The sequence below is a fragment of the Mustela nivalis genome, assembly GCF_964662115.1.
Source record: "Mustela nivalis genome assembly, chromosome: 12".
Classification (NCBI taxonomy): Eukaryota; Metazoa; Chordata; class Mammalia; order Carnivora; family Mustelidae; genus Mustela; species Mustela nivalis.
This window is the reverse complement of record NC_139031.1, coordinates 94,187,663-94,201,153: the sequence shown is the minus strand read 5'-3', so window position 1 is coordinate 94,201,153 and position 13,491 is coordinate 94,187,663. Positions and strand designations below refer to the sequence as shown.

General features: G+C 48.6%; 1 protein-coding gene across 4 annotated transcripts in view; it reads left to right on the top strand.

Annotated features, from left to right (window-relative positions):
• Nucleotides 1-13,491, top strand: part of DDC (dopa decarboxylase) — a 77,094-nt gene that overhangs the window by 49,065 nt on the left and 14,538 nt on the right. For all 4 annotated transcript variants that reach the window (XM_082692548.1, XM_082692546.1, XM_082692545.1 and 1 more), the window contains 2 exons: nt 1,808-1,875; nt 12,882-12,958. In XM_082692548.1, the coding sequence (XP_082548674.1) occupies nt 1,808-1,875; nt 12,882-12,958 (145 nt within the window). The remainder of the gene's footprint in view (nt 1-1,807; nt 1,876-12,881; nt 12,959-13,491) is intronic.

The following is a 13,491-nucleotide window of genomic DNA, read 5'->3' as shown; positions in this document are numbered from 1 at the left end:
GCCGTGAAAATGCCCAGTGCCCTCCTCAGATGGTCTCTGTTGTTGAAATCTGATTTTCTGCTTGGAAATAGGGCAGCCCCGAAAATCAATGAGCCAATGCCTGTTGTTGGCAGTTGCTACACATTGTCTTCCAGGAATTATCTTCCATTACTGATAGGCGTGCAATGAACTTGGATATTATCTTTAAAAATAAAGAAGGAAATATTTAGGTATGTGGGAAGATGTGTTGATGACAGCATTAGCATTAGTAAAAGAACCAGCCAATTAAATAAAAATTGGGGAGATCCCAGTTTTAGGTATGACATTTTCACCCTCCCTTGGCTTAGGATGAAACGTGTGTTCTGAGAACTTTGCCAGTTCGTGAGTTTCGAGGAAGGGGCAGGCAGAAAGTATTTTGTAGGCCAGATCAATTTCCTACATGATACCTATGGATTCAAATTAGGATTATTCCAAAGAGTCTAGTAGTTTGAAAGGTAGATACATGTTATATGACTCAGACTCTGCAAACTTGAGAGTGTACGACCTGAAATATGGATGACCTCTCATTTCACGAGGCAAGGTAGAACTGGGAATTTTCCCAATTAAAAATGAGTAGGGACTCATGTGGCTTCAGAGCACCCCCAGCCCCATGAGCTGTGTCACTCTTGCTGCTGGGAACGGGTGTCTCCTCATGGGGAGAACAGCAGCCCTCCTTGTTTTCTCTTGGGGTCGCCCTTGGGTTGGGTGTTGGGGCTCTGTCTGTTTTGAATTATCCAAGGTCCTCAAAATACATCCTCTTGCTTCAAACGTGATAGCCCTATACCAAGTCAGGATTAACACAGAATCAAAAGGGAGTGATAACGGGAAGGTTCGAGATTAGCGCATTCCAGTCCCTCATTTATAAATTCTCATAGACTCATCCCACTGAGGGCCCTCAGCCAGACAGTGGGGACACTAAGGCCAGAATCTGGGACTCTAAGTCCACAGCCTGTGCTCTTTTCATAGTAAAAAGAATGAAATTCTTCAGTTTCCTCTTCAGATGAACTTTCTGGACGTCTCCTGGGTGCCTGGCGTTGCATCCCAAGGACGGCCAGTGGGCCAGATGGCCTTCGTGCTCAACATCTGTGGGGTGACCCTCTGTAGGCTCCTCCAGCCCAAGTTAGCAGGTCCCACTCCTCCCCAAAGCAGCGAGCCTGGTCACCGCTACCCCATGCTCGTTTTCACATTGCATCCTGACGACTGCTCTCTGGCAGATGATCCCCCCTTCACCACGAGTTGCTGGGAGTCAGGAGCCATCACTGTGGTCCCGGGACCACCACCCGACTGGCTTACCACCTATAAATCTTAATAACCACACATCAGCAACAGTCCCGGCACAGCCTTCGAACCAGAGTGTGTATTCCTTGTCAGGACCTGGGCCGAGGGGTTCGTGGCTGTGATGATACCACGATTTCTCCATAAAGCAGCCATTCCCATTCTGGCCCACACGGAGTAAGCTGTTGAGTTGAGATCAAACCCTCCTTGCTTTGTGCTTCAGCCCAGAATCATTCTGTTTTCAGCTCCGTGCATTCATGAGCTGTGATGTGTTTTTCCTCTTAAAAATGAGTACAGAGCGGTGCAGAGAGGCCAGGTGGCCACCCAGGCCAGTTCTGGAGCCCAGACCTTCCCAGCTGCCCTTGCGTCCGCAAGCCCCACGGCCTCAGTGACTTCCCCTCCGCATGGCCTTACACTCGTGAAACAAAATGGTCAATCACTGGGTGTGGAGTCTTGTTTTGTAACTAGACATTCATAACCAAAACGTCTTCTTGTCATTACTATTCCTTGGCAGTTTGCAGATTCATTTAACTTCAATCCTCACAAATGGCTGTTGGTGAATTTCGACTGCTCTGCAATGTGGTGAGTCTCCCCGTTGGCTAGATGCCCATGACCTTGTGCCCCCTGCGCTTGACAAGAGTGGCTTTTTGGGGGAGGAGCCCGGGAGTGGGGATGACATCACTGGAGGAAGGCGTACCTCCCTTGTGCCCTGCTTGCCTCCCTTCTGATCCATGGCCGTGATTCTTGCTAAATCTTGCCCTGTTGGAAAGCTGTTGACCAGATCACAGGATTGCAACACGGCAGCCATGTAACAAAGGCCCCTCAAGGAAGCTCGGTAGCTGGTTCTAGCTAGCGTTAACAAAAAGAACGCAAGGAAATCGCAGGGCATATTTCTAAGTCGGTGGCTTCTGTGTTTTCATTCTTAGATGCTGAACGACTCTAAGCCTCGGGGCTTAATAGCCTTTGCCCAGGCAGATTAAGAGTATTCCTGTTTCCCATGAAGTTCCTGAAAATTGTTAATAGCAGATCTGTAACCATGTTGGTTGTATATAGAGCCAGAAAAAGAATTCAGAAACTTCAGTGGATGATATTTCCATCGTGTAGATGATGTTCAAAGAAACAGAGGTCACTGGGAGTGGTGTGGGGAGAGTGGAAGCGGGTTCGGCTACGTTCATTATGGGAGGAAGAAGGTTCATCAACCTTTAGATTGCAGACGGGGTGCTTTGCACGAATTTTGTGTAAAATCATTCACGTGTAATTGAGTGAATGGTTTTCACTTTGGCGGGATGAAGAAAGCAGTTCTCACCCACCCCACCCAAGGTCTGTTCTTCCTGTTTACTGAGTGATCGGGCTTTTTTTTTGACTATTTCACCCAAAGATAAAATCACATTTTCAGTGCTTTACTAAAAAAAAAAGTTCAAATCCATTCCTTTTTTTTTTTTTTTTTTTGGTCAGCCTTTGACCCAAACTTTGATATGTGCTTTTAAAGCCCGTGTGGGTATGAGCATTGCAGACGTAGCTCTGTATAAAACACGAGTAAGGATCTCTACAAGCTATACAGTCTGTGCACGTCCGTGTTCCTTTGTATTCTCAGGGCTGCGTTGGTCTATTTTATTGAATGTGGAACAGTTGAAGAATAGCATGTGCAGTGTGTCAGAAGCCCCTTTTTTTGAGCTTTAATTGGGACTGAAATGTAATTCTGATCTGCTGGTATATTTGGTCAGATTGTGGGTCCTGGACACGGAGCTGGCACAGAGCCAGAAGGGGCCGTGCTGCCTCTGTTTTGGGGAGGGGTGGTGGCCTCAGCATGAGCAGACCGGTGTGGTGTCCTTAGCGGCCAGCAAGGTGTCAGACCAAGAAAGTCACACAAACAGCCTGGAGGGTTGTCGGGGGTGAAGCGATGGGGACCAGGAGGGCTGCTGGGTGGTGCTGGCCAGAGGGGCTTGTGGTTCACCCAGACATTTCACTCCTTACCTGGGCAAAATAATCATTTCAGGTGTAGATGTTTAAGGGAGGTCTGGGGGGCTCAGTCGGTTAAGCGTCTTGACTCTTGATCTTATCACAGGCCTTGATCTCAGGGTCAAGCATTTGGGGACATGATCTGTGATCAGACGTTGATCTGTGATAAGGATAAATACAAAAATGTGGCCTCCCGTCCTTGGGTCCAAAAAGCTAGTATATCAATTAAGAACGAGAGAGGACGGTTGTGTCCATGGCGTGGGGGAGAAGGGTCTGAGCCCGTCACGGGGTGGTGTGACCAAAGCTGCTGTGAGGTGACCTGTGGGAGAGACCCGCAGGGAGCGCAGGGGTGAGGCCATGTCACCAGAAGAAGGACAGAGGCGAGGCTTATTGTCTGTCAAATAAAATTACACATTAAATGTCAGGGTGAACTCTGGTATTTGCAATTTTGCCCCAGAGAAGGGCAGTCAGTAGGTGGTCCAAGGAGAAGACAGGAGTCAGTGCTTGAGAAACTCTCTGCCTCCCCCCTGCGGATCTGAGAGCCTGAAGGCATGCCTCACGGTTCGAATTGTGAGAGAGGATGTGCTTTCTGGGTCCTGAGCGGCTGGGGTCCTGGACAGAACAGTTGTCAAGGATTTCAAGGTGATTTCACGCATGTGGGGAAATCTGTCCTCTCCGGAGACCCCAGGGTTCATCCCACAATTTCATAAACACGGGACAGGATCTGATGTTGAAGGATTTGCATTTCAGCATAAAGACGGCTGCTGTCCGTTATGTCAGCCACCGCGCTAGGAACTCTGTGACACAGAGACTTATTTCCTCATGACTCTGGAGGCTGGACGCCAGAGACCAAGGGGCAGCCAGTGCTGGTTTCTGCGGATGCCTCTTTGTGGTGTGCCGATGGCAGTGTCCCTTCTGGGTCCTCTTGTAAGGACACTGGTGACACATCAGTCACGTTGGATTAGGACCTGGGCATGTGACCTCATTTTGACTCATTTTGGCTCTTTAAAGACCCCGTGTTCACATGCGGCCACATTCAGGGAGTTAGGGCTCCAGCCTCTGAATTTTGGGGAGGGGGACACGGCTCAGTGCATAGTGGTGCTCGCGAGAAATTATGAGATAAAACCGTAAGGCTGACATTCAGGGATTTCAACCAGTTATTTTAAACCCTACATAGGAACCTTAATTATGCCAGGTACGTCCTGGTCGGCTTATCTGATTCTTATCAAACTTGGGTTTTATTCTGATCTCACTATACCCAAGCACTCCTTGTGTGTGTGTGTGTGTGTGTGTTGTTGTTGTTGTTGTTTATTGTGTGCTTTTTGTTTTTTTGGTTTCTGTTGTTGTTGTTGTGTTTTGTTGTGGTTTTGTTTCCTACAGAGAAGTTGCTTTCTCCTTTCGGCAGGGATGATAATTAGAATCGCCTTGCTTGCAGATGGCTCTTCCCACAGCCGTCCCCACCACGGGGGCTGCACAGTGGAGATGCTGGCAGAACAGTGTCCGAGTTGGGGGTCAGCCCCGTCCAAATCAAGAGCAACGAGGAGGAGGAAAGGTCGTGACTTCATTGGAAAGCATTTGGTGTTGAGCACCCTGGAGCTGGGACCAGAGCGGTGTTGTCTCTGTGTCCTAGGGGTCTCAGCCTTGGGACAGAGTTTCCAGTAAATGACGTGGAGCCAAAGTAAAACAAGAAACTACACAAAATCAAGTACAGGCCATTGTAGATTGAGGTCCACTGGGGGAAGGGTTTGGGAAGAGAGAGGGCAGAGGCTCAGGTAAGAAGTTTGGGGGGCCTGGGAGCTGGAAGGTAGGGGGAAATGTATGAGGGAGATGCCTCCATGGTCCCATTCATTCATCACCAGGTTATTGCAGAGAGAAAGGTCACAGAAAGTCTTTTTGGTGACATCGCCTTTGACAAAAGGCCATGTGAGGTGACTGACCAAGCAGTCAAAGTACCCAGGCTGGGATTGTTGGGGGGTGGCGTGAGGGGACCATCCATGCAAAGGCCCTGTGACAGCTGTGTGCACAACAGTGAACTCAGGTGCAAGCCGCCAAAGACCATTTACGTGGTCCATGTGGATTTAAATTTGTTTTAAATCAGCTCTCCACATTTAAAATTACAACTTTTTCATGACTCACTAATTAATGTGAGCCCTTACAGCATCGTTTGTGTAGGTCAAAGGTGCGGGACTGAACAGTCCTGGGTGGGACACATGCCTTCCTGCCAGACTCAGCCCCGCTGGCCTCCACACTCAGTCCTGCCACCAGCCTGGCCTTGTGCACAGATGAACGCCAGGCTCTTGGAGCACACACACTTTAAGGATTATAGCGTACGGCAGCTGAGCTGGTATGGGAATTGTCATCCCTATTTTACAGATGAGACAACCGGTTCTGCTTATGGGTTCACAGTTCTCCAGGCGAGAGCCACAAATGTTTAATGGCAATGCGGTCAAGTTATAAAAACTAATGCTGAGTAGGGACACCTGGATGGCTCAGTCGGTTGAGCGTCTGACTGGTGATTTTGGCTGTCCTGACCTCACGGTTGGGGGATCAAGCCCTGCATTGGGCTCTGTGCTGGACACGGAGCCTGCTTAAGATTCTCCTTCTCCTCCTCTCTCTGCCCCTCCCCCCGAATTGTGTTCTCTGTCTCTCTCTCTAAAAAACAAAACAAAACAAAAAAAACAGAACAAAACAAAACAAAACCATAGTCCTGAGCAAAAAGAATCAGATAGAGAATTATGAATCTCACAGGATGCAAATTAAGGATCCATGCACTAGGGCATCTGGGTGGCTCAGTGGCTTAAGCGTCTATCTTCAGCCCAAGTCATAATTCCAGGGTCCTGGGATCAAGCTCCGCATCGGGCTCCCTCCTCAGCTTCTCCCTCTGCCTGCCACTCCCCACTGCTTGTGCTCTCTATCAAATAAATAAATAAACTCTTACCCAAAAAAACAAAAAAGAATACACACGTGAAGATCTATATGCATTTTATAAACACGCAAGAAAGAGCATGAAGCACATTAGAATTGTTCTGCATGGAAGGAGAAGGAATTAGAGAATGAGAGCTGGTTTTGGGTGGGAATGAGGCAAAATCAGGTCCCGTTGTGTTTCCACTTTTGTTCCAGCTGTGAACTGGTTCCACTTTCTCTCTACTGAAAATAGTCCTGGATTTGAGCCCAGGCACCGACAGCAGCAGGCCACAGGGGAAGAGAGGGACTGCTGCCTCCCTCCCGTTTGCCTGCCTGAGCTGTGGGTCCGCGGAGCACGCTTGCCCCAGCTACCAGGGGAGGGGCCCTGTATATTTGTGGGTAACATAAGAGAAGGCAATACCTTGCAATATGGTGCCAGGCAGTGCGTAGAGAATGAAAGTTGAGAGTCTACCCTGAGGCTCCTTTGTATTGTCCCAAATATCTACGGACTCCAGTATGAAGGTTTTGCTATTCTAAGAGCTTATTGCGGTAAAATGCAGTGTCGTCACAATAGGAAACAGGTAATAAAACATTTCTAAGAACCAGGTTTCAGAAAGGATAGGCATCCCATTAGATCCCTAAGAGCTGAGAACAAACAATCCTAAATTCCAAATTTTTTATAGATATATCTAAACTTTTGCTAGTACAACAAGTATGATATAAATGTGTGTGTGTGTGTGTGTGTGTGTGTGTGTGCATGTGTTTTAGTGCTCTCTCTGGCTGTTTGTATTCTTTAAAATCAGAAGAGTCTCTCTTTTGTGTAATGCAATTTTACCAATGGTTAGTCTATAATTTAAAGTAAACATATTGGTTATTTTCTCTAAATATTGAAATGGACAAGATAATTGGAGTCTCAAAAACTTGCAATCATTATAAGCATAGTAAATACATTTCATAATGATTTCATTATTCTGTTCATAAGTTTTTTATTATTCATTTGAATCTTGTAAATATGAGCCATTCTGCCCAGACCTTAGTATCTGCTTAACATCAGATTTTCTCCAAAGAAAGCCTCAGAGTGCACATATGCCAAGGGCATGTATTCCTCTCCCTTTAGAAAGAGGCTTGGTGTCTTTTTCCAAATAAAATTTGAGTTTTATATCACAAGTAGTTTTATAGATTTTGCACTCTTCTGTTACACTGGATTTCTTCCGAAGTTTAGTTTCTTGGGAAGATGGTCCATCACTCTGTTAAGGCAAGGTTGGATGCTAGAACTTGTTTTTTTGCTTTGTTTTTAAGATTTTATTTATTTATTTGTCAGAGAGAGAGAGAGAACATAGGCAGGTAGAGTGGAAGGCAGAAATAGAGGGAGAAGCAGGCTCCCCACTGAGCAAGGAGTCTGATGCAGGACTTGATCGTAGGACCCTGAGATCATGACCCAAGCCGAAAGCAGCCGCCTAAACAACTGAGCCACCCAGGCATCCCTTGACCTTGTTTTATAAGCATTAATGCACAGTTTTCTGTGGATCTTTTTGGTTTCTTTACACTTCAGCCCCAGGGCCCTTTCCCATCCTGAAGGCTTTTCTCCTTTGCTGGCACCAGGACATAACAGGAGCCCTCATTCCGTGAGACTCACACACTCACACAGTGTTGTAGGGTTAGAGAAAGACAATGCAGATTTTCGTACAAGGCAGGAGTCCTCTCCTCTTAGAACTGTCTCTCAGGAATGTGTCTGAAGTCAGGGAGACACTGTCCTCACCATGAGGCCCATTCCGAGTGAGAGGGCTCTGCGGCCTCCACAGGCCACTTCCCTGTTTGCCTGTGAGCACGTGTATGCCTGCACACATCTGTTTCAACAGCCTTCCTTCTACGACCCTGTCAACATCATGCCCGACATTGTCCACATGCAACAACCACAAACACATGTGAACAAAACTGACCCCAGAAGAAAGAGAATGGATAAATAAACCAAAAAATCATACATCTTTTTTTTTTTTTTAAGGATTTTATCCATTTATTTGACAGAAAAAGACACAGTGAGAGAGGGAACACAAGCAGTGGGGAGGGGTAGAGGGAGAAGCAGACTCCCATTGAGCTGGGAGCACAATATCGGGGTTTGAGCCCAGGACCCTGGGATCATGACCTGAGCAAAAGGCAGCCACTTAACCAACTGAGCCACCCAGGTGCCCGAAATCTTACAGCTATTAAAGATGATTATATACAGCTCTTCTTAATATGGCTATATTTGATATAGTTATTAACAAAATTATTATCCATCAAAAGTTAATTTTCTCACTCAACAAGAGCTTCCAAATTCTCCCAGCATCAAACGCTACCAAGCTGTTAAGCATGTCAATTTAATCATGAGCGGACTTCACAGAGGGCAGCAAGGATCACGCACGCTCGCTCTCATGCCATGAAGTTCAGGTTTATTGGATTCCAAAACTGGATGAGAAGCTGGGAAAAAAAGCTACGGAGAAAGAAAAGAAAAGCGAGAAAAAAGCACAAAGTTTATTTGCTCACAGATTTAAATATGAGAATCTTGACATCAAATATTAGCATATAAAATTCCATGGTGTTTAAAGGAAACAAGATTGTATATCGTGACCCAAATGTATTTATTCCAGGGATGTGGGGTGGTTTAAAAATATTAGAAGGTTTTAAAATGTCATATGCTGTGTAAAAAGCCAAGGGGAAGAGAGTCATCATAGTAGGTGCAGAAAAAGCTTCAAGTGCAGTTCTTGATTCAATTCAATTTCAGCAAACAAAAATTTTAGTAAAATAGGAACGGAAGCGAACTTTTTATTCTGATGAAAGCTATCTACCAAAAAAAACTATAGTAAGCCCATTCTTAATGGTGACATATTGAAGGATGCCCTTTAAGATTAGGGAAGAATAAGGCTCCTCTAATTCATGTTCAGTTCAATACCTGCTCTCCCAGCCTGCGTAGAAAGAGACATAAGGAAGTAAAATTATAAGGATTACAACAGAAGCCACAAAACTCCCATTATTCTCAGATGATGACTGCCTGCAGAAAAAAAAAAATTAATCAAAGTATTAGAAAAACACATCAAAATTTCTAGACATACATCATGAAGGCTTTACATATACAATAAACAGCATGTATAATGGGGAGGGAGGGGCAGAAGGAAAGAGAGAGAGAATCCCCTAGCGGACTCCGTGCTGGGGTGAAACCCAATGCCAGATCATGACCTAAGCCAAAACCAAGAGGGACACGTAACTGACAGCCACCCAGGCATGTCAGCACGGGTAGTTTTTTAAAATTGTATGTAGTATGGTAAATACTGTGTCTTTACAGTATTGTAATTTTGTAAAATTTATAATATTTGCACAATTTTGCAGTACTGTAAATTGTAAATAAAGAAATACCCTTTATAATAGCAGGATAAGACATAAGGTTAGGACAAAGGAAGGTACCAAAAGACCATAAGTTGTGCAGATTCTTGGGGAGGAAATACACAGGATTTGGAAGCCCATCCGACGTCCTCGCTGAATGAGGGGTGTGCTTGTGCTCTGGAGAGGGAGGCTGAGCGTCAGAGCCCAGTAACACCCGAGTAAACATCTGGCTGGGTGTGTTTTTGGCACTCAGTGAAGCTGAGCCTAAGATTTACAGGGGCCCAGAAGAGCCAAGGGAAAAAGTCTGAGAACAGCGTGGCGGGGTCGTGCCCCATCCAACCTCCAGCATTGTGTCCAGGAGCAGCCAGCATAGCTCAAGCCGGACACGGCGGAGCACAGACCAGAGGGGACCGCTCAGAACCAGCCCGCGGGGACTGGGATTGTCTTCCCTGCTCCTTCTGCAGCTTCTCTGATCTAACGCAGGTGACCTGGTAGGGAAAGGAACAAAAATGGTTTTTCACCCGAAGGAAACAGCAGGGGAGCGTCACAAATGCAAGGTGACTGCGCATCCTTAGAAGTCAGAAATACGCATTAAAATCCCGCCGGGGACATTGTCGGTCTGGTCCGATGATGTCCCCTGCACTGGCTGGTGTCCCGGACGCGGAACCAGAGGAGCTCGAGGCCGCGCTGCCTTGGACACGGCCTCCCCATCCCCGTTCTGTGACCGGACATGAGTCCCAGGCGCTGTCCTCCAGGGCACCGGGGGGGTTGGGGGCGGGCAGTGCGGTCTGACTCACGACGAGGGACAAGCAAGAGGAGAGTGGACAGCCTGTGGTCTGCGGGTGGGGCCGTCCAGCGAGGTGGCCAAGTGAACCAGATCTACACGGAAGCCTGGGTCAGAAGCGCAGGAGGACAGTTGGGAGACAAAAAGCAGGTCCGTGGAAAATACACAGACAATGACGCCGTTCATCTCGAAACAGCTTCTGTTCATGTTTAGAAACGTGTAGGGGATGCCTGAGTGGCTCCCTGGGTGAGGCCGCGGAGGCTTGATTTCGGCTCAGATCACCACCTCAGGGACATCAGATGGAGTCCTGTGGGGGGGGGGGGTCTGCGCCCAGCATGGAGTCTGCTTGAAGATCTAGTGTCTCCCTCTGCCCCTCCACCCACCCACAGGGGCACTCTCTCTGTGTCTCTAAAATAAAGAAATAAATCTCAAAAAAAGAGAAGAAAAGAAAAGAAAAGACAGGAAGAAAGAGAAAGGAAGGAAGAAAGAAAGAAAAGCAAAATGATATCACAGATTACGTGGGACTTTGTATGGAAGATTATGTGTGGTAGAACTCTGCAGGGGTAGAACCTCGTGCGCCACGTGGCCTCCTCCAAGCACCGGGAGGGGATAGAGCCTCCCACTGAACTGTGAGGTTCATCATATCATGATGTCCACCCTCTTGTGGGGCTTGAACCCCGAACACGTTTGCATTACGAAGGCAGCGCTCCAAGGTCGTGGTGGGCCTGGGTGGAAAGGGCGATACGCTCTTCTTGTGTGGAGGTCGGAGTTCTACCCTGTGCATCGTGCTGTCCCTCGCTAAGGCTGAGTGCAGAGCTTTCGCCAGTTCAGGGAGACCCGAGAAAGCTCTTAGGGGACATCCTCATAGGCTGCTGGGGGGGAAGTTGCCTCGAATTCCTGCGTACACGTGCCTGAGGTCAGGTGCGATCCAATTTCTTGTCCAGGGTCAAAGTCACTCATGCCCCGGACGGCTCACTGTTGCTTACTGACAGAGTCTGTCTTTGACCTTTTGTAGAAACAGCACTTGAATGACTCTCCTGCATAAATCTGGCCTTTTCCCTCCCTCCTCGCTGGTGAGCCACATCTTGCCTCAGTCTTTCGTCGCCCGGTTTTATCTTGTAGACTCTCATCATGTCGTATTTGCTTTCAAGCGTACGTGACCATCAGACTGATATGTCTTCTCCAGTTTGCCCTTCGGACAGCCTGTTTGCCATCACACTGCTGCGAGATGGTGTCCGCGCCGGCCAGACCAGGCAGAGAGGCCATTATCGTAAAGCTCAGACCTCCCGCGCCAGCCCAGATACGAGATCCAACCCGAGCTCTCTGGGACCGTCACTGTGTCCGGAGTCTGAGGGCGTCTCATGGGGGACGACCTTCTCACCTTTAGCTTCTGTGTATCCCCCACACACTTGTGAGGCCGGTGCTAGGTCTGGACCGAGAGCAGGGATGCGTGCGCCCCTCCTAGCTTTCCTCTCCTGACATCCGTTCCCCGGCTCTGCAGACACCAGTTGGGTGTCCCATACCGGGATTCCATTCCAACGCTCAGTATCTGGAGTTATCGCAGACCCCACAGGTAGATGGGCTCCATTTCACAAGTCGTGGGTCCGAGGGGGCCCGTATTTCTATCCAACTTCTTGTAAAGCTGGGGCCTCCCAGGAATCCCCTGCTCCTTCAGACTTGATAATCTGCTAGAATAGCTCATAGGACTCAGGAAGGCACCTCTCTTAGGTCTACCGATTTATTTTTTTAAGAAAATTTTATTTATTTATTTATTTATTTATTTGAGAGAAAGAGAGAACATGAACGGGAGGAACAGAGTGAGGGGACAAGCAGACCGTCGCTGAGCAGGAAGCCTGATGACCAGCCAGCTCTCACGACCTTGAGATCATGACCTGAGCCGAAACCAAGAGTCAGACACTTAACCGACTGAGCCACCCAGGCGCCTCATTTACTGATTTATTATAAAGAAAACAAGTGTGTGTGGAGGACACGGAGCTTTCCTGTCCTCCCCCAGGGAATGGCTCAGTCCCTGCACATTGATGATTTCAGCAACGCCGTTCCTCACTGCATACTTAGGATAGATTGAATTGCTGGCTATTGATCATGAACTCGGTCTCAGTCCTTCCCTGTCCCCATGGTTCCCCAGAGGTTGGGGGTAGGGCTCAGCGTCTCACCCTCAAATCGACTTGGTTTTCCGGGCACCCAGCCCCGTCCTGCAGCTCCCCAGGGGGCCCTAGTCACCGAGCCTCTCATTGGCCTAGGGGAGCCTTTCTTACCCCTCAGAGCTTCCAAGGGTTTTAGCGGCTGGGTGTCAGGAACCCACGATGAAAAACAAGTATTTGTTTTTTTATTAGCTGGCCCCCTCAGGTGCTTGGAGTCCTGGAGATTAATGTTTTATTGTAATGGAGTTGGGGATGGTGAGCACACAGGTGAGGGACATGCTGACGGGCCGGGCCTCAGGAAGGGTCTCGAAGCAGGTGTGTCTGCGCTGAGCCCACTGGAACAGGGACCAGGAGGGAAGGTCCATGGGGGCCCATTCAAGGGTCCTCCTCATTAAGCACCGTCCTTTGTCCTCTTGAACCAGGGTGAAGAAGAGGACAGACCTGATAGGGGCCTTTAAGCTGGACCCCCTCTACCTGAAGCACAGCCATCAGGACTCAGGTAGGCCAGGAGCCTGGTTTTCTGCGACTTTCTGGGTTGGTTTTCAACAGAGCCGCGTTTCTCCTGGAAGCCAGAGAGGAAGGCTCGCGTCTTTGGGGACCAACCTCTGGGAGCCGCTGCTTCCTGGGGTTGGGGGTTACTGAAGGGACCTCTGGCCGCCTCAATGCAGGAGCCGGGGAGGAGCCCATGGGGCTGGGGGTGGGCACCGCATCGCTGTCTCTACGGGTGTGGACCCCTCCTGTGTAGGACCTTTGAGAGCATGACTGCCCTCCTGTCTCTCTGAGGGTGTGTCCACTCACACCAACACCACCAGGGGGACACGGGGTGCACTGGGGGCTCGGGGCGTGAAGTGAAACCCTGATGATGCCCGGGCAGGATCAGCGCGTCCATGTGTCTCTCACCCGTTGGGTCTGTAGACCTGCCCTTTGTGCCCATCACCCCTGGTGGGACCCAAGCCATCTCCAGGCCTGCATCCTGGCTCTGGGCTTCCCAAAGACTGGGGCCGAGAAGGGACATGGCCAGGTGCTTGCGTC